The sequence below is a fragment of the Podarcis liolepis genome (genome assembly GCF_965112155.1).
Source record: "Podarcis liolepis genome assembly, chromosome: 8".
In the NCBI taxonomy this organism is placed as follows: domain Eukaryota; kingdom Metazoa; phylum Chordata; class Lepidosauria; order Squamata; family Lacertidae; genus Podarcis; species Podarcis liolepis.
The window spans coordinates 11,753,717-11,780,038 of NC_139560.1; the positions used below are offsets into that span (position 1 = coordinate 11,753,717).

The following is a 26,322-nucleotide window of genomic DNA, read 5'->3' on the forward strand; positions in this document are numbered from 1 at the left end:
TGAATGTAAGGCATGGAAAGATTGATTCATTTTTTTCTTTTTTCTTTTTCTTTGTAAGTGTTTTTAATTTTTTATTCTGTATTTTGTATTTTATATTTTTCTTGTATTTTTATTTTTGTTTTTTATTTTTGTATTTCTTGTTTTTATGTAATTCTTTTCTCTGAAATTTTAATAAATATCATTTTTTTAAAAAAAGAGAAAATGGGGCACTTCTCTACTAACCTCATCTGCACTCAACAACCCTGACTTGCCTATCTTCTGACATACAATCAGTCCAGGAGGCAGCTGTGACTATCAGCTTCCTTCTCCATAATCTCATTATTGCTGAAGTTGGCATGTTAGAATTTCTGCTCCATGATTGCAGTCACGGGATTTTTGTCTATCACATGACAATGCATGTTTTGACTCCACAAAGTGGGAAGTGACAGAGAAAGGATGTTTGTATTACTGTGTTCCGTGAAGTGGGACTATTGTCCTTTGTTCCTTTTTCCTTTGCTGTCTGATGCTAGAGAGAGAGGGAGCCATGTTGCAGTGCTCTGTGTATGTAAATAAAGTAGATTAGCCAAAATGCTGAGTTGCTGAGGTCTGTCACACAAGTTGTGCAAACTCTGCGGATCCCTAAGTGTGCCAGTGTCTGTTGGCATTGGTCGCTGTGATGTTCGGGCTGAAGAAAGCTTATGAAGCTCCTGAACAATCGACCAGGAGGGAGAGAACATGCCAGTCGGGCATGTGTCTCTGCCAGGGTCCTACTAGAGTGTAGGCTGAACTCCTGACAAGAGGATGGAGACAAACCTAGTATTAGTTGACTCTGCCTGTCATTGGCTCCGATTCTGCCTACATTTGGGGTCCCTACCTGTTCAAACGGGCACCACTGTCAAGGCCATTGCAGGGGCGGGAGCTGCTGTGTCTCAACACCCACCACTTTCCCTCCGCTGGGAGGAGTTGCCAGGACTCCAAAACCAAGCGTCACCTCCTCATAGGAAGAGGGATGTTCTCCATCTCTTCAGTATTGCTTTCCTTCCAAGGAGAAGCTTCCAACATCTCCTCTCCATGGTGGGAACAAGGTCACTGCCTTACCCTTTCCAACCTGTGATTACTCTGATCAAATCCAGAGCACACACATGTTGTTGTTGTTGTTGTTGTTGTTGTTGTTGTTGTCATCGTCGTTTAGTCGTGTCATTGATGGAGGGAACTGTTGTTATTGTTTAGTCATTTAGTCGTGTCCGACTCTTCGTGACCCCATGGACCAGAACACGCCAGGCACTCCTGTCTTCCACTGCCTCCCGCAGTTTGGTCAAACTCATGCTGGTAGCTTCGAGAACACTGTCCAACCATCTCGTCCTCTGTCGTCCCCTTCTTCTTGTGCCCTCCATCTTTCCCAACATCAGAGTCTTTTCCAGGGAGTCTTCTCTTCTCATGAGGTGGCCAAAGTCTTGGAGCCTCAGCTTCACGATCTGTCCTTCCAGTAAGCACTCAGGGCTGATTTCCTTCAGAATGGATAGGTTTGATCTTTTTGCAGTCCATGGGGCTCTCAAGAGTCTCCTCCAACACCATAATTCAAAAGCATCAATTCTTCGGCGATCAGCCTTCTTTATGGTCCAGCTCTCACTTCCATACATCACTACTGGGAAAACCATAGCTTTAACTATACAGACCTTTGTTGGGAAGGTGATGTCTCAACTTTTTAAGATGCTGAGAGCACACACATATGCACCTTTAAAGCAAACAGAAACAAGGTCTGGAGATCTGATCACAGGACTTCTATATCAGATATAGTTTGGCCCTTATAAGCCATCTGCAAGCCAGCAAAGGTAGCATACATAGGTTCAGCAGATTGTTTCCTCCCCTGCCATTGCCTGCTGAAACTTAGGTATATCCAAACACGGCAGCTCAACTGGGTCATGGATTGACTGTACATTTGCATTTTAATGGAAGTCAATGTCTCTCTCTCACTGCCTCTATCTAATCAAATGGATGGAACCAATTAACGTTGCTGTTTGATTTTTTCCCATTAACATGCAAACCTAAGTGAGGTCTACAGAGTTAAAACAAAACTTTGATTTTATTGAAATGGACTCTGGTTTCAACTTCATTTGAATCCCTCTAGAAAATTAAAGTAGGTGCAAAGGATTCTGGATGAAATCAAAAGACAAACATCTCAGCAACTCCCTGGGCCTTTCTCCTCCATCACTGAAAATCAGATGTGGTAAGAAGGATCATTATAAGAAGTTAGATTGAGTTCTGCTGAATCAGGCCAAGATCCATCTAATCTGAAATCCTGTTTTCACAATGGCCAATGGGAATGCCTATGGGAAACCTTCAAGCAGGATTTGAGTGCAACAGAACTCTCCCTACTTTCTTATTTCCAGCAAATGGCATTCAGAGGCATACCGAATACAGCTGCCTCATTCTCACCTCTGTATCCTGGAAGGTGGACTCTTACCTTGTCATATTTCCAGAAGGATCAGAGTTCATCTCTAGCTTCTGCTGGGTCCCCAGAAAATGGAAGATCAGTTATCTCTTTGTCCTGTGGGAGTAAATAGGGCCAGTGAGGGTGACTCCATTGAAAGCCAGTGTGGTGTAGTGGTTAAGAGCGGTAGACTCGTAATCTGGTGAACCGGGTTCGTGTCTCCGCTCCTCCACATGCAGCTGCTGGGTGACCTTGGGCCAGTCACACTTCTCTGAAGTCTCTCAGCCCCACTCACCTCACAGTGTGTTTGTTGTGGGAGAGGAAGGGAAAGGAGATTGTTAGCCGCTTTGAGACTCCTTCGGGTAGTGATAAAGCGGGGTATCAAATCCAAACTCCTCTTCTTCTTCCATTGTGATTTGGAAAAGAGCATGTGGCTATGGAGCATCTGACTGAAAATTTGGATAAAAGGTCTTCCATATCCCAAGCTCTTGAATAATGGCCAGATTTGAGCACATGCACACCGCTGAAATGTCTGTTGGGTTTGTGGCACGTTTAGTGCAGTGGTCCTTTTGTGACTCTGGGTGGCACAATGACCTCTTGGGTTGTCGATCTGTCATTGGTCAGCGTCACGTATACTTTGATTACAAATGGAGGAGTCGAAAGGCGGAGCTATAGTGGCTGTGAGAGAACAAGCCACAGAGGCAGTAATAACAAGGGTGCCTGTGATTAATCTAGGTTCCAGTTACAAAAATATTAACATTCTGGTGCATCGGAGTCGGGAGTCGTTATACCTGCAGGAATTATTAACAAGCTAGACTCGTGGTACATACCAACTAATTACAAGTTTCAACTCCATCATTAAATAGAGGCAGGCAGAAGGAAAGAATGTTTCTGGCATCTGGCTGCTGTTTGTGTGCTCCAAGTTCCCATCACATTTTGTCACACATGTCATCTGTTGCACCACAGAATCTCATGCAATATTCTGCTTTGAATTACCCATTTGAAATCCACCTGTTCTTCATAGCTTCAAATGCCCCCACTATATAGTAGGCCTACAAGGCTGAAAACCAGTCACTGGAGATTATGAAGGATGAACACAAATTAATGGCACAAGTAAATAAAGGATTTAGCACATTGTCTGCTCATAATGGGGCAATATTACATTGGTTGAAGACCCAGGCTTGGTCTTGCTCTCATTATTTCGAGGAGCAAATGATTATATTATAAGCCATTAACAATCCATTGTCTCTTAGAAGCCCAGATGGAGATTGTGTTATTATGGAGAAGTGAATGTACTACAGGCAACCCTCACTTTAGGGATGACCAATATGTGCACGATTGCACACACACACACAGCGCCAAACCTGGAAATGTAACAAAAATGTCACTAAGAGGGCAGGGCAGAGTGGGGGGCAGAATGGGGCAGAGCAGCGGCAGAATGGGGTGTTTCAATTGCACACAATTTCACGCAAGTATTCAATAACTCAGAATGCAACCTCCGCAAAACTGGTGTGATACGGTTTGCAAGGTTTCTCTTGTAGACCAGCTAGCACAACATCGAAGAGTACAGTGACTGGTCTCCTTTTGTTTCTTTCATTAACTCCTCAGCAGAAGAATCTGGACCACACTTCCTCACAGAGGTGTGTTCTGCCAACTTCATGATGTATCTTTGTCTAAAGATGAGCCTTTTGACCTTGGCTTTTGACACCCAGGATATGTATTTCGGGGGTCCCACACCATTCTCTGGACTGTGATTTGTTTTAAAGGGATTTTAATACTGTGTTTCTAAATTGCATGAGGTCCTGGGACCTCGTGGTGAAGGACAGGTCAAAGAATCTTACAAATCATCTTCATCATCAAGAACGTCATGAGTTGTTCAGGGAATCTGGCAAAGGAACCCACAACTGCAGCTGCTGCGCTCAAAAGTGATTAGCATGTAGGCAGATGGCATGTTTTATCAACAAGATGATCCTCCATTGTGGATTCCTTTTGTAGGCATTTGTTTAAGACGTTTAGCATTAACGTTTAATCATTACAGATATGGGTTGGAAAACACAGAAGATAAATTGTCTCTGTGGCTTAAGCAAAGAGAAACCCTAAGCAAAACAATCGTCTCCAGACCAGACAATAAAAGCTATTCTAGACATTGCATGACAGTGGCAATTATATGCTTGACAGATCTGCAGCTAAACGGGGCTCTCAGTGGCCCGACGCATGCATTTTCAGACACAGGTTTGCTCAGTCGAGCATGATAGCTTTAGGTGTGCCTCTGAAAATCTTAACCCCTTCCCTCAAATGCCCCGAGTTAATGTTAGCCCTGATGTCCTTATGAACCATTTCATGAGGGTTAACTATCAGTACAAAAGTTGGTTTCTCTTCACAGGAGTTGAGTTACTGGGCTGAAATATAGCAGGGCTGAGAATTAAGTTTTCTCATCTCTCTTGGGGGAATGTCTGTAGAAGCGAACTCAGATGGTGAGGGCCAACAGTTATGTAGCCACTGAGAAATTAAAGGGAGATACTGGGATGTTCAGGGTAAACCTGAGAATTTCGGTTGTAATTCTACTGGGCTGTGGATGTTACAGATACTGTAATCTTATACTGCGGATGTTACAGATAATCTTAGATTGCTATTGATTGCTATTGATGTAACTAAAGGTGGTCAAATAAGTAAAATACAAAAAAGCTATTTATAAAGACTAAAGAGACTGAACCTCCCCCCCCCCAAAAAAAAATAGTCAATGAGGACTGAGCATGCTCATTAGCCACCATAGGAGCCAACTCCTAGGGGCCAAGGTCCCTTTGGGCTCCCCAATAAAATATTTGAGAGGGCTGCCCCCCCACAAGTTGATGAGCATTGCCATTCAAATGGGTCTGTGTGTGCCGTGTCTTGTGATCAGCTATGTGGGGTGGGGCTTCGAATCCCCGCGACAGGGTGAGCTCCCGTTGCTCAGTCCCTGCTCCTGCCAACCTACCAGTTCGAAAGCACATCAAAGTGCAAGTAGATAAATAGGTACCGCTCAGGCGGGAAGGTATACGGCCTTTTCGTGCGCTGCTCTGGTTCGCCAGAAGCGGCTTAGTCATGCTGGCCACATGACCTGGAAGCTGTACGCCGGCTCCCTTGGCCAATAAAGCGAGATGAGCACCACAACCCCAGAATCGGTCACAACTGGACCTAATGGTCAGGGGTCCCTTTACCTTTTACTGGGACTCTGAACTGAATCACTCCTATACCGCAATGTTTTGTTGCGGGTTTCCCCCTTGCATCTTTTGGGTGTGTTTTTTTGTTGGTTGGCTTGTTTTACCCAGGCACCATGTGTGTTGATTCTTTCCACTCCTTTATACTTCCGCAGGAGAATCCACATATCCAAAGCTACGCTCGATTGCCTCAACGGGGATTACAAAGTGGAAGAAGGGCATGGCAAGGAACGCAACGAATTCTTGAGGAAGCACAACATCGAGACGTACTTGATCAAGCAGCCCGAGGAGAGTCTGTTGACTCTGCCCGAGGACATTGTCAAGGAGTCGGTGGCCGCTGCAGACAGGAGGAACAGTGGGGTGATGCTCACTGAAGGATCGTGGAGCCCGGAGCTTCCTTTTGATAACATTGTGGGGAAGCAGCATGTAAGTCCCAGCTTCCTTCCTTCCTGTCCTCCTCTTCGTGCTCATGCTCCTTTAATGCATCTCCATAACAAAAGCCTTGGAGGAAAACAAATTTCTCTCTAACCTTTTCCCTCTAACACGAACCGCAGATGATTAAACAAACCCCCACAGGTCAGAATTAACCTATGCATCAGAATCTCGGGAAGTGCTAAGGTCTCCCCTCCCATCTCCCTGCCAAAATTAAATGTTGCACACAGCTGAGTGTTAATTGAATCAGAGCCTCAGACAAGTTCATTATGGGTATGAGAAGAAGACCTGAAAGCTGCTTAAATTGCTGCAAGCAACCATCAGGCAGCTAAGATTTTGCTAGTTATCAGTGCAGTGTGTTCAGCCCGGGACTTAGTTCTCACAAACAGCAGGTGACACGGCAGGGTTGTGTCTGGAATGTACCACTTCTTGTTGCAGGTGTTGTGGGAGGGGAATCATCCTCTGTAAAAAAATTTTATTTTATTTTATTTTTTAAAAACCCGTCTACACATAGAAAACAGCATGATGGGTGAAGGCTAGGTTGGGGTCTTGATTTCTGGACTTCTAATTTGCTATGTGCAAGGATGTATTTTATTTATTTTTGTATGCAAGAGAACTCAACAATGTAGCCCCCTATTCTGAAGTGGTGCAGTCAGGAGACAGGTTTGCCACTTAGTCTCCAATATGTGAGATGGAACATGCTGTGTCGGTGGCTCAGTATTGCAAATAAAGAATGCAAAACTTGCTACAAACCACAGGGTAACTTTAAAATATTGCACATATTAGTATTGTGCAGCATGAAGCAATTGAATGCATAAAAGTTTACTCCTTTTGGAATAAAAATTGCTCAGACTCGTAAGTATTCTTCAGAGCTTTACTAATGAGAACTTCTTCAAAACAGGTACAAAGTAATCAATGATACATGCAGAAAGTTTTATAAAGCATGTGCATAGGTCCTTCTTCTTAAATATATTACTCAGTTATGACCAGAGCTGAAATCCAAGTTCTGTCTCTCCCATAGCTTACATTAGCCTGCATCCAGACTAAGGTTTTACAGCTCCTGAAGAGGCATCATTATCACATTCTTCTCTGACTGTGCTGGGGTACAAAAGGCAAAGGCACCACTCAAAAAGGCGAATTTGCAATTGAATGCCTTAATCACATGATCTAAGGTTAAACACTCAGTGTGAGGGCCAGCAGAGAACAATAGTTAATTATCAACTCAGCTAGAGGCTTAGAGAGCCCTTTCTAGCTTAGTATACGCCAATGGAATTTTCCAATGCTAAATCCCTAAAAACATACATACATAGGTAGAGTGGAAACCCAGTCAGATGGGTGGGGTGTAAATAATAAATTACATTATTCTCCATTTCAGTGTGCAGTTAAACTACTATACTTAACAAGATGGGCTATTAGTCTGATCCAGCAGAGCTCTTCTCATGGAGTGATAATGTAGACAACATTTAAGGAGAAGTCATAGATCAATAGTGGAGTACCAGTTCACATGCAAAAGATCTCAGGTTCAAATCTTTGGTGTCTCTTGTGAAAGGTTCTGAGATAGCAGATGGTGGGAAGACTTTGGGGAGCTGCTATTACTCAGAGTAAGCAGCGTGGCTGTGTGTCAAATAGTCTGGCCCAGCGTAAGGCAACTGCAATTGCTATCTCTAATGTATGGTTACCAGATGTTTCCCAGTGACAGTCCCCGGATTTCATTTAATGTCCCCGGATTTATATTTTAAGTGTTGTAGATTTATTAGGGAATGAATGTTGCATGATTGGTTCAACGGCACAAGACAGATCATGTGGGGACTTCTGGCGAGGCAAAATGGCAGGCGCCACGGCAGCAAGCAGCTCCTGAAGCCAGCCAGAGCCAACTGCGCTACCAGGCTGGCTCTGGGCTGCTGATACTGCCACTGCCGAGGGGGAACCAGGGATACCTGGTGCATCAACTGGGGTGACCGCTGACCCCCCGTGATCCAAATTGAGTCGGGAGCGAGAGCGCCCGGCCACTTGGCAGACTGACCAGTGGCGCTCTGGGGCCAGGAAAACCCTCGGAGCCGACACAGGGAGAAGGGGGAGAGGAGGAGAAAGAGAGAGAAAGAGGAAGGAGAAAAAAGAGGGGAGCCCTAACCTTGCCACACTGCTGCTGCCACTGCCACCGCTGAGGAGGAGAAGTAGGAGAGCACCGGGAGGGCAAGGACATGTGGCTGAGCCCAAGCCCAACCTGAGCCTACTCCGTGGCAGCTAGCGCTCCAAGAAAGCAGGCCAGGACCCAGAGGAAGGCTATGCGACAGAGGAGACCACAGAAGAGAAGATATTTCTTCTTATTTATTTTTTAAAATAACTTCAAAAAATATTTTTTCCCCTTTTTTTTAAAAAAAAGTGTCCCCAGATTCTTTGAAAAAAATCTGGTAACCTTACTCTAATGCACATCTCATTGAGGAGCATCCTCTCCCCATCTATGAACTTATGGTTTATTTGAGGCACAGTATTCTCCTTATTTTTTATAACTTCACCAGCTAAAACAAGGCCCTCAGCCTGCCTCGTGATGCAGCTGTGCTACAGGGATGGCAAGCTGTGAAAGATTGTGGAGAGCAGATGGAATAAACACACCTGATACACATGTGCTGGAACGTGCTGCCTCAAGTAGGGTCAAGGCTCTCCCACATTGCTTCCCTGACTCACCACCTTCTGCCCACCATTTGTGGTCTTAATGGCGATGGCTGTTGCACTCCCCCTTGCTGTTGGCCCTCACTTTGAATTGGCTTCATCCACAACGTGTAGCCAAATCGCATTGGCTGTGTGTTGTCATGAAGTCAAGTCAGAGTGAGCAGAATGGTCTGGTGGCTCCTTGCTTGTGAAAAGCTCTCCTTCAAGGACACATCTTAATCTATGTTTAGGCTCCAGGCAAAAACTTTCCCTTTTCCTAGGGCTTTTGGCCCTTGACTGGAAGGGTTTGGAGGTCTTGTGGCACCTTTTAATGGGGTGGGATCTGCAAGGCCTGTACAGATGTTTTGGGGGTGGTTATTGGTTTGTTTGCTATAATTGGTTTTAGTGCTTGTATTGCTTTTGTAAGGTGCTTTGGGTCCCTTTTGTGATGAAAGCAACATCGTAATGATTATTGCCATTATCAGTTGAAGGCAATCAGAGCAAGCAGTACAATAAGTGGGACACTTCGCCCTTGTTCACAGGGTGCCCCCTGCCCCAGCCAAAGAAAGAAGCTTAGATGGAACCCAGATTAACTTCCAAATGGCTGTCATGATAACAGGTGGGGTGTTTTTAGAGGGACTTTGTGCATATTGCAAGCATTCCTTCGAAGTGCTTGGGGGGGATCTATATAGCTGGAATCAGAGAATCCTAGAGTTAGAAGGGAACCCCAAAGATCCTCTAGTCCAGGCATGGCCAAATGTGCACCTCCAGCTGTTTTGGAATACAATTCCCATCATCCCTGACCACTGGTCCTGTTAGCTAGGGATGATGGGAGTTGTAGTCCCAAAACAGCTGGAGGGCCAAGTTTGGGGGTGCCTGCTGTAGTCTAACCCCCTGCAATGCAGGAATCTCAGCTAAAGTATTCATGACAGATGGCCATCCGACCTCTGCTTAAACACCTCCAGTGAAGGACAGTCCACAACCTCCTGAGGGAGACTGTTCCACTGTCAAACAACTCTTACTGTCAGAAAGGTTTTTTTGTGTGTTTAGTTGGAATCTACTTGCAACCTCAAGCCTTGGTTTGAGCCCTACCCTCCGGAGCGGGAGAAAACAATTTTGTTCCCTCTTCCATGTGACAGTCCTTGAGATATTTGAAGATGGCTATCATATCTCCTCTCAGTCTCCTCTTTTCCAGGCTAAACATACCCAGCTCCTTCAACCGCTCCTCATAAGGCTTGAAATATGGTGATACCCACTGAGTTTAGGCTAAATGTGCTTCCTCTCCCTGTTGACCAACAGCTTCCTTGGACATTGTAAATCGAGGCTGCTTGTTCTGCATATTTCCCATCCTGGCTTCTGTTTCTTGGTCTCATTAGGGCTGGGCAGAAAAAACTTCAGGCTTAGGGCCAAATACTACGTCTAGCCCCCATCTAGCAACCCCCCTCCCCAGCCATGCCTCTCATGCTAGGCCACACCCCTTGCCTGCCCTGCTTTGCACTGCCATTGAATATCTTTGCATGGCTGGAATGAGTGATTGCACTATGAAAATGCCATTTCCTTGCCTGCATGGTGGACAGAGAGATTTGGGAGAGTGTGTGGAAGCTAGCCGATCGTACAAAAGTATAATTCGTGTTTGTTGCTCTTCCCGCTTTTGCCTATGGTCCTGCCACCAATGACACATTGGGCCCTTAAAGTTGCCCAGAAGGGAATCTGACCTTGGGCTGGATAGAATTTCCCCATCCTTTGAACTACGTAACAGAAGGGTTTCCAAAATGCATGCTATGGAAGAAGACAACAGAGAAAGGTTCTTCTCCCTCTCCCTTAGTGTTAGAACCCAGGGACCTCCCTCCCGTGAAGCTGAATGTTGGAAGACTCAGGATGAACAAAAGAGGGCACGCTTTTTCTTGCAGCACCTTGTTAAACTATAGAACTTGCTCCCCAAGTAGGCAGTGATGGCCACTAGCTTGGATGGCTTTTAAAAAGGGATTGGACAAATTCATGGAGCGTAAGTCTATATCAAGGGCTATTAATGCTGATTGGCTATGCTTTGCCTCCACTGTTGCGGGCAGCATGTTTCTGAATTGGTGGAATCCAGAGGTGAGGAGAATGCTTCCAGTAGGAGCTTCCAGTAGGCATCTTGTTGGCCTCTGTGAGAACAGGATGCTGGACTAGATGGGTCACTGGCCTGATCCTACAGGCGGTTCTTATAGTCTACCTGTTGGGAGCTGAGGGAAATGGAAAACAGGGTCAGGGAGAAGAATGGATGGTATGCTTTGGAAGACGGCATGGGTGGGTGACTGGAACCCTGCATAGGATCAGTCTAAAGGTAAAGGGACCCCTGACCATTAGGTCCAGTGGTGGCCGACTCTGGGGTTGCGGCGCTCATCTCGCTTTATTGGCCGAGGGAGCCGGCGTACAGCTTCCGGGTCATGTGGCCAGCATGACTAAGCTGCTTCTGGTGAACCTGAGCAGCGCACGGAAACCTTCCTGCTGGAGTGGTACCTATTTATCTACTTGCACTTTGACGTGCTTTCGAACTGCTAGGTTGGCAGGAGCAGGGACCGAGCAACGGGAGCTCACCCCGTTGTGGGGATTCGAACTGCTGACCTTCTGATCAGCAAGTCCTAGGCTCTGTGGTTTAAGCCACAGCTGCAACAATTTGTTGCAGGTCTCACTTGTATACATAGATTGCCAAACCCTGAAAAACACAGATTTCTGACAGTCAGAAAGAAAGGATTTTGTTGGACCACTGCCTGCATTCCTTCTTCAGCAGCCATTGCCTCAAGGCTTGTAGAATCTGAATTTTTAGCTGTCAAAAGATCCCTTGTGAAGGCTGTCTGCTTAAAGAAATTAAAGAGGAAAAGGTTAAAGTGCCTTAAGATACCAGTCTTTCTACCACATTTAAAAGATTGATGAGTCACTGTGGAAGAAGGTCAGCTCAAGTCACCGTTCCCTCTTTGCTGGGTAGATCCGTAATGACACTATACCTCATTCCTGTTTTTGCTCATGCTTAGTCCTCCTCGTCCCAAACGTCCACAATGTCTAACACAATTGCTTTGTTACCTAGAGATGTTGCTTTGCCAACTGTGCCCCTTGCATCTCAGGCTTATGACTGGGAATAAGAAAACCCCACGAGTCATTGATGGAGGGAAATGTTGTTTAGTCGTTTAGTCATGTCCGAGTCTTCGTGACCCCATGGACCAGAGCACGCCAGGCACTCCTGTCTTCCACTGCCTCCCGCAGTTTGGTCAAACTCATGCTGGTAGCTTCAAGAACACTGTCCAACCATCTCGTCCTCTGTCGTCCCCTTCTCCTTGTGCCCTCCGTCTTTCCCAACATCAGGGTCTTTTCCAGGGAGTCTTCTCTTCTCATGAGGTGGCCAAAGTATTGGAGCCTCAGCTTCACGATCTGTCTTTCCAGTGAGCACTCAGAGCTGATTTCCTTCAGAATGGATAGGTTTGATCTTCTTGCAGTCCATGGGACTCTCAAGAGTCTCCTCCAACACCATAATTCAAAAGCATCCATTCTTTGGCAATCAGCCTTCTTTATGGTCCAGCTCTCACTTCCATACATCACTACTGGGAAAACCATAGCTTTAACTATATGGACCTTTGTTGGCAAGGTGATGTCTCTGCTTTTGGAGGGAAATACCTCAGGCCTTTTGAGCATGACACTGGGGTTCTCTTTGTTCAAAACTTCTGTCTTACAGTTTTACAGTTTGTGTGTCTGTTCATTCTGAGCATATGCAGTTATTTTTGTACTCTCCCTCCATTTTAGCATGCACCATGCCAGTGTCATGGCAGTAGCTGTAGTAGAGAACATACCTGTTAACAGCTATGCTCTTTGGCTCCACGTGCTTCCCAGTTGCAATAAATCACATGGAAAAGTAACACACAGCCGCTATTCTTCCCATTGTGTGACAACCCAGCTACAGCCTGCCTTATTTACTTATTACATTTGTATTCCCCCTGTTGTCCGAGGGTGAAAAATATGGACTCCCTCCATTTGTCCTCACAACAGTCCTGTGAGGTATGTTCATAGGGACAAAAAAAATTAATGCTGCCTTATACTGACCATTCATCCATCTAGCGCAGTACTGTCTGCACTGACAGCAGCTCCCCAGGATTACAGACAAGCATCTTTCCCAGACTTACCTGGAGATGCTGGGGACTGAACCTGAGACATTCTGCATGCAAAGCAGATGATCTACAGCCCTTGAAAAGATCATCACGGTTAGTTATTTTAAATGCCAAATTGTCCCAGGAAGAAGGCAGCGCTCTCCGGCAACGGCTATGCGGCTTCGCTCCACAGAAAAAGCAGTAAACTCACAGCACCGCGCCGCTTCCCCCTCTTCACTTCAGAGCCCGTTTATGGGTTCCTTTGTGGGTTGGGGGGCGCTAAAGGTGCCCGCCGAGTCCCATGGTCACAGGCTTCATCCGCCTGTGATTTTCAGGAGGGTCCCCGCTATGCCGCAGCGGAAAGACCCGTTTCTTGCAGAGCTGGTCCCTCCGGTTCAGAGGGAGTCCGCCATTGCCGGTGGCGCCACCCTGGAAGTCCTGATCTCAAGCTGAACCTTTTTCAGATGTTCTGCCAATGTGTATGATGGGAACTACTATTCCGTATATTCCCCCCACCCACAAACCCACAGAAGAATTTGCTCGAAGGTGAAGATGCAGCCAACACACATACAATGGTACGTAGAGTAAGGTTACCAGACGTCCCCGTTGCCCAGGGACAGCCCCCAGATTTGCAAATCGGTCCCCATGCAAAATCCATTGAAGTTGAAAAGTGTCCCCGGATTCATTGAAAAAAATCTGGTAACCTTAACATAGAAGGTGGACCCTCGATGAGAGCAGAAACCATGAAAAATAATAATTGCCAGTTGCCTTCCTATCGTACACTAAGTAATGCAATTCACTACCATTTAATACATGAGGACTGATAGACTGGGGAGTTGGATCTATGAGCAGCTTTGGCCATGATAACCAAAAGAAGTCTCCGTGTTCAGAGGGGGTGTAGCTTTGTAGCTTTAAATGTCAATGGCTGGAAGGAAGGGACAAAGACTAGAGAAAATGTTCCATAGACTGCTTCTCGGCCCACCAGAGACTGCCTCTGAGAACAGAATTAGGGTAGCTTCTTAGTCACAGCAATGCGCCCTTCAGAAAAGATGCTGGTTTGCATGAAATTGGCACATGCTAATTTTATACACGGAGATGCAGATTTAGAAACAATGGCTATTATTGAAATAGAAATATGATGCATCTCACCGTGGTGGGAAGATTGTGACCAGGTGGCCTTTCTGCCTGCTCAGCCTTCTATCCTGGTGGCCAGGTAGGCACCTGGGTGACTTCGAGGACCCTGTTGATGCCCCTTCATAAAATTCTCTCTTTAAACAAGACGTGGACTGGAAAGCTCTCTGTAAAGTGACCACCTGGTACAGGATGCTGAACTCGATGGCATCTTTTTTTGAACCATCAGAACACTATGTGTTGATATCTGAGATTCAGCTTCAAGCACATATATTGTAGCAATTTATCTTTTTAATGCTACTATTAATTTTTCAGTGTATGATGTGCGTGTGTGTTCTGTAATAGTGGCATTCGTACGCTGAAACCCTACACACACTGATTTAGTAGTAGGTCCTCAGTGCTAGACTTACATCTGAGCAGTAGAGAGAGATATGGCTGTGGTGATAAGTATGAAATTCATAAGTATACATTAATTCTGTAGACCTGGTTCATCGTGCACAGTCAAATCTCCAATCAAGAGTGCCTTGCTGTGAACGCAGCCCTGTGGAGGAAGTAATGTTTGAGTGGCTGGGACCACACAGCTTCCCAGAAAATATTATTGTACATGGGGGAGGAGAAACCCGAGTCCCTGTGTACAAGCAAATCCCCACTGGGCAGCCATGCAATCTTGCTGTTTTATACATTTCCCATTCCATATGGCTGTAGCCACAATAGCAATCCATGGGGAGACTTCAGCACAAGGGTCACCAACCTGGTGCACCTGGGTGCAGTGGTGCCCATGAGGTTCTCCCCTGTTGCCCATGAAGCACCTGAGCCCTTTCCCACTTCCTCCATGATCATGAGATGGTCTGAGGGTTGTCACCTTACCTTGTTCTCCCGTGACCCAGGTTCAATCCCCAGCATATTCAGGTAAGGCTGGGAAAAGGCTGCTTTCTGAAATGCTGGAGAGCTGCTGTTAGTGCAGACAACACCAAGCTAGATGTTGTCTTATTCCAAAAGGAATAAGAACATAGGTAGCTTCCCTATACCGGGTCAGACCATATATTCCATGCAGCACATGATCTTTCCCCCACTCCTCTGCTTTGGAAATTGTTTTGATGGGTTTAACTTGTTATTGGATGATGTGCAGTTGTATTCCTTCATAAATTATTAACAGCAAATAATAATAATAATAATAATAATAATAATAATAATAATAATAATAATAAATGGACAGATGACGGGTGGACAAATGGAATTGCCAGCTTCAAAACCCATTGAAAACATGCCTTCAAAGCAGTTCTGCCTATTTTACTTGTGTGGATTTTGTGGTTCGGACCTTTACATTTAAAACTTTGCGGGGTGAATGAATTGCATGGGATGCTGTCATTAAAAAAAGAGAAGCAGCAAAAAATAAAAAATAAAATAAAGATTGCATTTTTAATCCAAAGGGGACTAGCAAGTTTATTCTTTTTGCATGTGCTTTCCCCTAGACTCTGGCTGCCCTAACAAGAAATTCAATAAATCTGCTTCCAAACCATCTTGCACAAGCTTTGCATGTCCAGTCTGGGCCCGAGGAAATTAACAAGCGAATAGAGCACACCATCGACTTGCGGAGTGGCGATAAATTGCGAAGAGAGCATATCAAGCCTTTCTCCCTGATGTTTAAAGACTCTAGCCTGGAGCATAAGGTAGCTGAGTCTTGATAGATGCTTTTTTCTTTTCTTTTTTTGCCAACTCAAAACTGTCTTGGAATTAGTGAATAAGATGACAATGCTTTAGGTTTTCTTTTCTGATTTTTCTCTCTCCGCCAGACTGATCTGAGAGCCATTCAAAAGCACTGCAGTTATTGTAGTTGCATAAGTGTGATGACTCAGTTTAAGAGCCAGGAAACCCCTTCTGGAAGAAGTGACTAAGCTTTTCAAGGCAACCAAAGCACTGTGATATAAAAAAGTGGGGAGGAGGGACAAAGATTGGCTTAAACAAACCAACCAACCAACAAACAAGCAGATCTCTGCTTTTCTGCTCTGAAAGTCGGGAGACACCTTTATTGTAACAATGTGCTAAGGGGTTTTGTGACAGCTGGCTGCCTAGGAATGTTCACCAACAGTCAATGGGCCATAACCGTATATTTACCACAAATGTATGAAACTGTAGTCTGGTGGCCATTTTTAAAGGGTGGAGAGAGGATTCAGAACCCTCTTTTGGAAGGGGTGAGCAGGAGCATAAAAGCAAAAAACCATTGCAAATAAGCCGCTTGAGAATTATTTCAGATATTAATATTGTGCAGCTTAAAGCAACAGGATGCATAAAAACAGACTCCTTTGGGGAATAAAACATTGCCACGGCCCATAATTTTGATTAAAGCTTTACTTGCAGAGCTTTCTTCAAAACAGGACAAAGTAAATGATACATCCAAAATATGCATAAGATCATGTACAAGTCCAGCACAGGCTCAGCTTCTTATAAAATATGAAATACCCCCAGCATATGTAAAATCAGAGGTCTGTCTCTCCCTACTGCTTCCATTTTGACTGGAGTTGCAGTCACTCACTGGGGATGGTCATTTACACATCCTGACTTCCACAGAGCCTAGGAACAAAGACTCAACCACCACCCTTCCAAGATCGCAAATTTGCAATACAATAGCCTCCCATATGATCTAAGGTTAAACACTCACATGTTAGCTAGTAGAGAACAACAACAGTTAATTGTCAACCCATCAAGGAGTTCAGAGACCACTTAGTATAATCCAGTGGAGTTTTCCCATGTTAAACATTCAGTAATTCACATTTAGGCATTCCCCATTTCAGCATCAATTAAACAATTATACTCAACAAGTATATGACTTATAGCTAGGAAATGACAGGCCCTCCTTACTTGGTGATAATCAGCTCCTTATTTGGGGAAGTGCCCTGATGATTTGGGAAAGGGCTGTGATTCAGTGGTTAGAGAACATGCTTTATATGCAAAAAAAGGTCTCTGGTCTCCTGGCTTCTCTACGTAAGGCCTGAATCTTTGGAGAGCCACTTCCAGTCAGTGTGGGCAATATTGAACTAGATGGACCAATCGTATGACTGAGTATAAGGCAGCTCCCTATGTTCTTAATGCCCCCTCTGAGCCATTGGCCCAGAGTCTTCATGTTAAGGTCCTAAGTGCTGAGTAAATCACTACAGTCTGTTAAATACATTTTCCCCCCAGTGGGTGTTCCCAGCTGAGTAAATGAGTCTTTACAACACGTGTCCATTTATTAGGGTTTTGGGTAGGGTTTTAATGTTGTTTTAAATGTATCTGTTGGGTTTGTATTTTTAACAATTTGTAATACAGGTTTAAGAACAACCCTGTTTATGAACTATTCGGTTTATGAACTCTGCAAAACCGGAAGTAATGTCCCGGTTTGCGAACTTTACCTCAGTCTAAGAACAGAAGCCGAACAGTGGAAGGGCACCGGTGGTGGGAGGCCTCATTAGGGAAAGTGTGCCTCAGTTTCAGAATGGTTTCAGTTTAAGAACGAACTTCCGGAATGGATTAAGTTTGTAAACCGAGGTACCACTGTACTTGTATGTGAAAATCTCCTTGAGGCGGTGGTTTAGAAGGTGATGAATAAATCAATTGTAATGGTGATAATAATAAAAGGGCAATGCAAATTGAGTGTGACAGCCCAGGATGCAAATTACAGAATTTTAATTGTTTGATGAAGATTTTGTGGAGTGGTTGTTTTTGCAATGCACCTTTCAGAATTTTGTCTATATGCCAATAAAGGTTTGAGATTGAAATGACAGGCCAGTCTGGATGGCTCTAGGGATTGGAGGAACTATGTCATGGAGGTCAGGAGAATGAGGGGGAATCAATTCTCTCCAAGGAAGTGACTCAATTCCAAGAGCTTAATACCACTGCAAGGAGTCCAAATTTATAGGCAGGCTAGACTTGAGAAAGATATTTGAAACAGGATTATATCTTTGTCTATTGTATTGTAAACTTCTTCTCATTAATGTATTGTTGTTCCAGTCCTCTGCCTCCCATCACTCCTTCCCATGGCTGGTATATAGAACTGTGTGTTGTGTATGATTTTGGGTCTATTTTGCTGGCATACAGTGGTGCCTCGCAAGACGAAAAGAATCCGTTCTGTGATTCTCTTCGTCTAGCGGTTTTTTTCGTCTTGCGAAGCAAGCCCATTGACGGATTAGCGGATTAGCGCTATTAGCACTATTAGCGGCTTTTAGCGGCTTTTAGCGGCTTATCTGCTGATCGGATCAGCTGATAAGTGGATTAGCGGCTTAGAAAAAGGGGGGAGGGGGAAAAAACCAGCAGGAACTCACAATACATTGTCGTCTTGCGAAGCAAGCACATAGGAGATTCGTTTTGCGAAGCACCTCCAAAACGGAAAACTCTTTCATCTAGCGAGTTTTCCGTCTTGCGAGGCATTCATCTTGCGGGGCACCACTGTACTCTTAGAATCCCAAGCTAGGAGTAATGGTGATAAGGTGATATCCAACAATGGTCATACGTGGACTCAAGCCTGTTTATTTCACTGGGTTTTATTCTGGGTAGGACTTGGTTTGAATGTGGTGCTTCCGTGAGAGCATGCTGAGCCTAGGAGTTTGCTTTTTAGTAGCGGAACTGGATGAAGCTCACAATCCTTTCACACCAGAGCATCTTTCTCCAGTCCTTGCTCCAAACATGAGAAGCAATACACCTTTAATTTACGGCTTATGAGACTGATGTAGGCAGACTCAAAGAGTTGCATCTCCCCCATAGCTTGTCCAAGCATCTTCCAGCTGAACACAGCTCCCTTGGCTTCAGTGGGGGTTTCCAAGAGGCGTTCCTTGTCGAAAGTGCCCCCTGCCCACTTAATCCCATTATTTTCCGAAATACTGGAAACAAGCTGAATAGGGAAAGCAACCTTGAAGAAAATCAAATAACAGCGCTTTCTTTTCTTCTTCTTCTGCAAACATGTCAGCTCATCTAATTTCTCCGCTTCCTTGTATGACTGCAATTCAATTTGCAATGGCCAGATCATAATGATGATACTTTTTTCTTTTCTTTTTTAAGAAGAAGGACAAACCGTAAATAGCAATTGAAAGCTTAGCTGGGTTAAATATCTATAATAGAACAGCTTTCTTGGGAGCCAAGTTATTTTGGCATCAGTCCAGTACTTGCCCATCAGAAAAGACAAGGCTTCAAACCACTTAATGCTGAACCACGTTGTAAACTGGCTGCATTAAGCTTTCATTGCCTGGCAATGCTATTTTTTCCTGGGGGTGGGGAGTGCCTGTCCTAAGGTCACCAGCTTTCCCCCTCTAGCCTCTGTATCTAAACAGGAGCCTGCTGGCACATAAAAATGCAGTTTTGCTCTGGCATACCATATGTTTAAAGCACATCCAATGCAAATGACTTTTCCCCCAAATAAACCTGGGAACTGTAGTTTATTAAGGAAGCTGGGAATTGAACCCCTGTAAGGAAGAAAACTGCAGTTCCCACGATTCTTCGGGCAGGGGAAAGTAACATTTTTTTATATGTGCATTGGATGTGCTTTAAATATAGGGTTAGGATCTGCCCAAAGAGCTAAATGGTGGGGGAAGCATCTCCTAGTCAATTTATATGCACCACAGCCAGGAAAAAAATGTTGCCCTAGCTCTGGGGGTGGGGATATTGTGTCCCTCTAGAGCAGCCTTTCTCAACCTGTGGGTACCCAGATGTTGTTGAACTACAACTCCCATCACCCCTAGCTAGCACTGTCAGAGCTCAGGGATGATGGGAGTTGTAGTCCAACAACATCGGGGGACCCACAGGTTGAGAACCACTGCTCTAGAGGTTGATGGACAACAGTTCCCATGATTCCTGGTTATTCCCCCTAGCCTGCACAACCATTGTTCAGAGAGGATGGGAGCTGGGTTCTCCCTTCACTCTCAGACTAGGTAAAGGTACCCCTGAGCATTAGGTCCAGTTGTGGATGACTCTGGGGTTGCGGCGCTCATCTTGCTCTATAGGCCAAGGGAGCCGGTATTTGTCTGTAGACAGCTTCCGGGTCATGTGGCCAGCATGACTAAGCCAAACCAGAGCAGGGCACAGAAACGCTGTTTACCTTCCCACCGGAGCGGTATCTATTTATCTACTTGCACTTGACGTACTTTCGAACTGCTAGGTGGGCAGGAGCTGGGACTGAACAATGGGAGCTCACCCCATCATGGGGATTCAAATTGTCGACCTTCTGATTGGCAAGCCCTAGGCTCTGTGGTTTAGACCACAGCGCCACCCGCGTCCCACCACTCTCAGACTATGTGACTATTAAAACAACAGCGACCATAAAGTGGTTTGCATAAAGGATCAAACAACAAAATCATCAGTGCAAACAGTTTAAAAACAGCTATTTTAGGGTTGCCATATTTCAAGAAGTAAAAATCCAGACAAAAAGGTTGTTGAGCTTTTTTTTTTTTTTTTTGAAAATTTCAAAAATCCAGACCTTTTGCCGATTTTCCCAAATTCCATTATTTAAGCACATGACAACGTTCTACATATCTGGGTAGGCTTGTCTCAGCAGGCACCAAAAAGTCGAGGGTGCCTGCCTGCCTGATGTCAATAGGCTGGGAGTTACATACAAGTGATGACTGCTGTTGAGTTCCGGTCCTGCTTGCTGGTTGGTCACCGTGGGAACAGGATTCTGGACTTTGATGTGATCCAACAGAGATCTCTACCCATCCCATGCCCCAGAAATGCAATCTTCTTTTTCTTCTTTTTTCTTTCTACCAAGCCAACATCCTATATAAATTCAACAACATAAAAACAACATCATGTAATTTCATTGTCCCCGAGAGGGGGCAATGACAATAAAGATATTATTATTATTATTATTATTATTATTATTATTATTATTATTATTATTATGCCAAGACAATTAACATATTAAGTGTGTTAAGGTTCAGTGTATTAAAGGTAAAGGGACCCCTGACCATTAGGTCCAGTCGTGGCTGACGCTGGGGTTGCGGCGCTCATCTCGCTTTATTGGCTGAGGGAGCCGGCGTACAGCTTCCAGGCCATGTGGCGAACCAGAGCAGCGCACGGAAACACCGTTTACCTTCCCACTGGAGTGGTACCTATTTATCTACTTGCACTTGACGTACTTTCGAACTGCTAGGTTGGCAGGAGCAGGGACCGAGCAACGGGAGCTCACCCTGTCGCGGGGATTCAAACCGCTGACCTTCTGATCGGCAAGCCCTAGGCTCTGTGGTTTAACCCACAGCACCACTCGTGTCCCAGTGTATTACAGTGCATTAAATTGCAGTGTATTACAGTGCAGCAAAACAATTGCTATTAAAATTATGTCTGGCCCTCCAAAGGTCACCATAAGGTTGCCTATCAGCCATAAGATTAGATTTCTGTCTAATCTTATGGCTGTCCCTTCATGTACCGGCTCTAGTTAGTTGGCCGAACTTTACTATTTGACAGACTTCTTGTTTCCTTACACCTTGGGATCCTAGAGATTTTCCCGTTCCAGCATAGCAGCTGCCAGTAAAACAGAGGTCATCATTCAGTGTGTTTGGGGTATGTTGACACGATTAATTTCCCAACAGCGATAGGTTTTTGTTGTTGTTTTGTTGTTGTCCTAATAATCATTCATGAACACCCATCTTCTGAATATTTATAGATTCTATATTTATTGTCTTTAAGTAATACCTTCCTGTGAAGGTACCCAAGACAGTTTGCAATTTAAGCACTGCCTAGGATTATGATGTGCCAGAGATTTTATTGTAGAATTATGAATGATGTACAGATAGTAGGTGCAGATATCACCCATCCATCTCTCAGAACATTTAGAGTGTTGCGTCGGGTATCCATGTACCCTACTGGGAACAATTGTTTCTCGAAAGCTTCCTCTATTTGAAGGTACATAACTATTTTATAGATAAAGAAACCAAAGAGGGAGAGTTGCCCATCAATAGCATGTGGAAGATGGAGTGAATAGAGACACTCGTCACTTGGTTGTAGCCTTCCCCACTTGGTGAATGGGTTGTATCCATCACTAGCAAGGATTTCTGCTGCGCAACAGAATTCTCACCCTCTCTTCACCCCACCCCTAAATCTGTTCTGTGGGTTCCCCCAGCCCTCCAGAGCAAATTGGGGGAAGGAACAGAGTGCAGAAGAGGAGGGGAAGTCCCATTGCACTGATGGGGCATGCAAGTTGGATACCACTCATTGTATTTCTATTTAACTAATGCTAATTATTTCAAAATGTTGTGCAAATCTGCCTCCTCTTTTGTCCCCTTTTTTGATGTTGATGAAAGTGGCGTTTCACAAATGTAGAGTCATCTGGTGCAACTTATTGCCAGTAGGTTTAGGACAGATAAAAAGAAGCATTGCACATAACGCATGGTTAATGTATTGAATTCATTGCCACAAGGTTTGGAAATTACCAGTAGTTGAGATGCCTTGGGCAGGAGGAGGACCTTTGGACAGGTTCATGATGGTTTGGTCGCCACGATAGTTAGACAAAAGCTTCACACTCTGGAGTGGCATCATGCTGAAAGCCAGTTGACAAGCGCAATAGATTTTTAGAAGCATAGAAAGGTCAAACCACTGGTCCATGTATTGCCTACTGCACTGACTAGCAGTGGCTCTCCAGGGTTTTAGACTGCAGATATTCCTAGCCCAACTTTCATATGCCAGGAATTGAATCTGCAGAGCTTCTGCATACAAAGCCACTGTTTTACCACTGAGCTAACAGTCCTTCATCTGTTCATGCCCTGACTTGAGGTTTAATGACAGTTCTGTTCAGGTTTTGAAGGGTGTTTCTGATATGGATCCATGTTTTCTAGATATTGTATATCACCTAGATAGTTTTGATAAGTAAATAATGCAGCTCTGGATCCAGCAGTGAGTAGGTCCTGTAGAAATCGGTGTAACAAGCTGGTCTCAAGACATGCATTATTTGTACCTATAGCCCTATAAACACAATCATTTAGAGGGATTATATTGAGGTGCAAGAAAGGAAGAGTGTGCATGAGTGTGCACATTCTGACCTCTCATCCCCAGGCCCTTCATATACTCAAAAGTACCTCAGGGTAAGATTCTGCACTTGTGGAGGCTCCTAGATGTTTTGGAACCTCTGTAGACCATCCCTGATGAACACAGAGAAGGTGGCAGGGATGAGGGGTGGAGATACCATGCTCAAGCACATTAATTTAATTTGCACAAATGAGCATCTGAAGAGGAGCCAAGTCTGGATCCAAATCAATGTTGGAAACATAAATTTTGACATAGGTGGACTCCAGTCTAATCTAGTAGGACCAGAACCTGCCCAAGCCTCAGCTCTGAGGTTGAGGAGCAAATGACACACCTAGTACACAACACCAACCCAGCTGTTTCTGCTTCCAAGCCTGGGCCATCTTTCTGAAAAGTCCTTGGAGTCCTACAGCCTTACCTCCCCCATGGCCTGAGTTTGACAGATGGATGGAGCTATCCACCTGTCAGTCGCTGAATATCACAATGACATCAAGTGATCCACTTTCGTCCATGCACATGATCAGCTGATCTTTGGGGCTTGCAAAGTGTCATGCACTAGACAACGCAAGCCCTGGCAATCAACTGATCATAGAATCATAGAATGGTCAAGTTGGAGGGGACCCCTATGGTCATCTAGTCCAACCCAACGCAATGCAGGAATCTCAACCAAAGCATCCATGAAAGATGGCCATCCAACCTCTGCTTCAAAACCTCCAAGGAAGGAGAGTCTGCAACCTCCTGAGGTGGTCAGGGCTTGCATAGCTCCACCTGTGGCACTTTGTCACAGCTATCAGCTGTTTGCCAACCCCCTTTGGCCTCAGGTGTAGGGCAGGTGGGCCTCACTCAACCAGAACAGCCTGGTAGGATGCCTGGCAGGCCTAATTCAGCTCACAGCCTGGAAGGTTAAAAAACTATTTTTCCAAGACTGGGTCCACCTGGGATAATGTGACCCAACATGATATGTAAGTTACAGAAGTCCAAGACAGAGGACTTCCAGATAAGTCGCGGCTGCAGTCAGGTTGTGAGCTTGCCTAGTGTTCAAGTCAGGCAGCTCAATCATAGAAAAGCGTACCAGTGCTGGATTTATATATAAGCTAAACAAGCTATAGCTTAGGGCCCCACTCTCTTGGGGGCCCCCACAAAATTTAAAGGAAAAAAAATGGATGTACATTTCCAAAAGATAAGATAAAAAGCAAATAAAATAAAGTCTACATACAGCAACAGTGTTTTGTGTTGTGTAGGCTCCTATGATTTAAGGAATGGGCCCCGCCTGCTAGCCTGCTCCCTAAAATATCACTGGTTTGATCATTTCTATATATAGGGTGCCTACATTCTGCATGTGCGAATGGCTTTAGATACCTGTTAGGTCCATAAATTACCATAATAGCATATTGTAATGGGTATGAGTTACTCGTGCGTAAACTGCTGCCTTTCTCGGTTGATTTGCCCTGTTAAAACTTTCTGACTGCGCAGCCCCTTCTCATCGTGGCTGCCTCAGTCACTGGCAGAATCCGTCAGTGGGTGTTTCTTGAACCTCTTCCAACATAAAAGTTGTTTGACACCCAGTCTCCTCCTCCTCTCACTGCGCGGGAGTCTTCTGCGCAGGGAAGGCGTGGGTAGCGGAGGACCTGGGCTCTCCTCACTGATTTCCAGTGAAGAGTCCTGGAGCCCTCTCTCCAGTTCCCCCGTCTGCCCCCCTTTATCCCTGGTGTTGCGCTGATTGGCTTCCCCCTCTACTGAGCTGTTTCTTCCCCTGCTACTGGGTCCTTCGCCAGCATCATCTGGGAGCCTCCCCTTCGCCTCTTGCTCCGATGTCAGTTCCCTGACACATACATTCAACACAAAAAACAGTGACAGTTTGTTGTTGACAAAGGACAGCTGGACATATAAAAGGCCCCATTACCTTCAGTAGATTAGGGCCTCATCAAACCTAAATCCAGACCTGGTAAGCCCCCTTTACCTGTTGGAGTGAATCACCTCCACTTGCTCTAGTGCTACCTATCTTCCGAAGGAAGGGGTCAGACACATGGCTCACATGCAGAAGGTGCAATCCTGAGCTCCCTGGATTCCAGTGAGTGGTGGCTGCATCACATAAACTCAAACACATGCACCCGTCTGCTCTCTAGATATCTCACCAAATGGATTCCTTCCTTGCCGCTCATTTTGCGTTCAATCCATCAGCCCCGGCCTCTGGCTTAAGTGGCAGAAGTTGCATTTTCAGAAAACACATTTAATGTGACTCATTATATGAAAAGAAAAAAGGCAGGCGAGGAAAAGTTCGTTGCAAGATGGAGCGGTCGGCTTTTGCTTCCCTGGTGAGGGTGATTTACAATCTCCTCCACTGCATATTTCTTCTGAGGGGATTTTTCTATATATATAATTCCTATTTAAAAAAAAAAATCTCACCCTAGGAAGCTAATTAATTTACCGGATCGCCTTGCTAATTTCCCAGAAGCCTCGCAAAGCTGTCTTGCTCTCTTCGCAGAGCTGTCAAAGCAGACTAAAGTTATTTCTTTCCCCTCTGTGTTCCCTTTTCTATTTCAGTATTCCCAAATGAGGGACGAAGTGTTCAAGTCGAACTTGGTGTGTGCGTTCATGGTCCTCATCTTTATCACAGCGATCCAAAGCTTGCTTCCTTCTTCGAGGTAAAGGCATTCTCTTGAATGGTATTGCAGGCAGCCGTCTGAATAGTTTCAGGACTCATATGCACAGTACATTTGAAGGAGTATAATTCCATTTTAAACAGTCATGGCTTCCCCAAAGCATCCTGGGAAATGTAATTTGTTAAGGGTGCTGGGAGTTGTTAGGAGATTCCCATCCTTCCATTCACAGAGCCACAAATGGGATCATCTTAATCTTAACCTGGTTCCCCTCCCCACCCTGGTGTGGGTGGAGCTATCACCCTTACGCCGGCGTGGCACCGCAATCACCCAGGGCTATTGCCCAATCATTTTGAAGGGTGATTGTGGGGGAAAGTATAAAAGCGGCAGCGCGACATGTGCTTCACGCTGCCGAACACCCGCCCACCCTCCCTTTAATTTAAGTGTCCTTTGGCCTTGCTTTGGACTTCGGTTGGTTGCCCATCTTGAGTTGGGGACCGGGTAGGAATTTTTTCCATTTGGCAGATTGGCACAGGCCACTTGGTTTTTGCCTACCTCTTAGCAATCGTCACAACTTTGTAAGGTTTGGCGGTTAGGCATTGGCTTAGGGAGAATGGGGGAACGGAGGTCAGCCATCGCCTGCCCCTCCATTTCAAGGGTATTCTGTTAAAGGAATCCGGGGCCTGGATCATGTCCAAAGTCCGCTTGAGGGGCTAGGGCCTTCCAGGGGAGACGCAGGTGGGTTCCCTCCAAGCAGTTTCCCTTGGGGAGTTTACCCTTACAGACTTCCTGCAAAGGGGAGAAGA

The 26,322-nt window shown here is 45.1% G+C and overlaps 1 protein-coding gene across 2 annotated transcripts in view; it reads left to right on the forward strand.

Annotated features, from left to right (window-relative positions):
• Nucleotides 1-26,322, forward strand: part of ADCY8 (adenylate cyclase 8) — a 142,224-nt gene that overhangs the window by 74,684 nt on the left and 41,218 nt on the right. Inside the window, exons 7-9 of one of the 2 annotated variants that reach the window (XM_083516550.1) lie at nt 5,763-6,033; nt 15,410-15,607; nt 25,461-25,561. In XM_083516550.1, coding sequence (XP_083372676.1) covers nt 5,763-6,033; nt 15,410-15,607; nt 25,461-25,561 — 570 coding nt within the window. The remainder of the gene's footprint in view (nt 1-5,762; nt 6,034-15,409; nt 15,608-25,460; nt 25,562-26,322) is intronic. The other variant, XM_083516551.1, reaches the window with a different exon arrangement.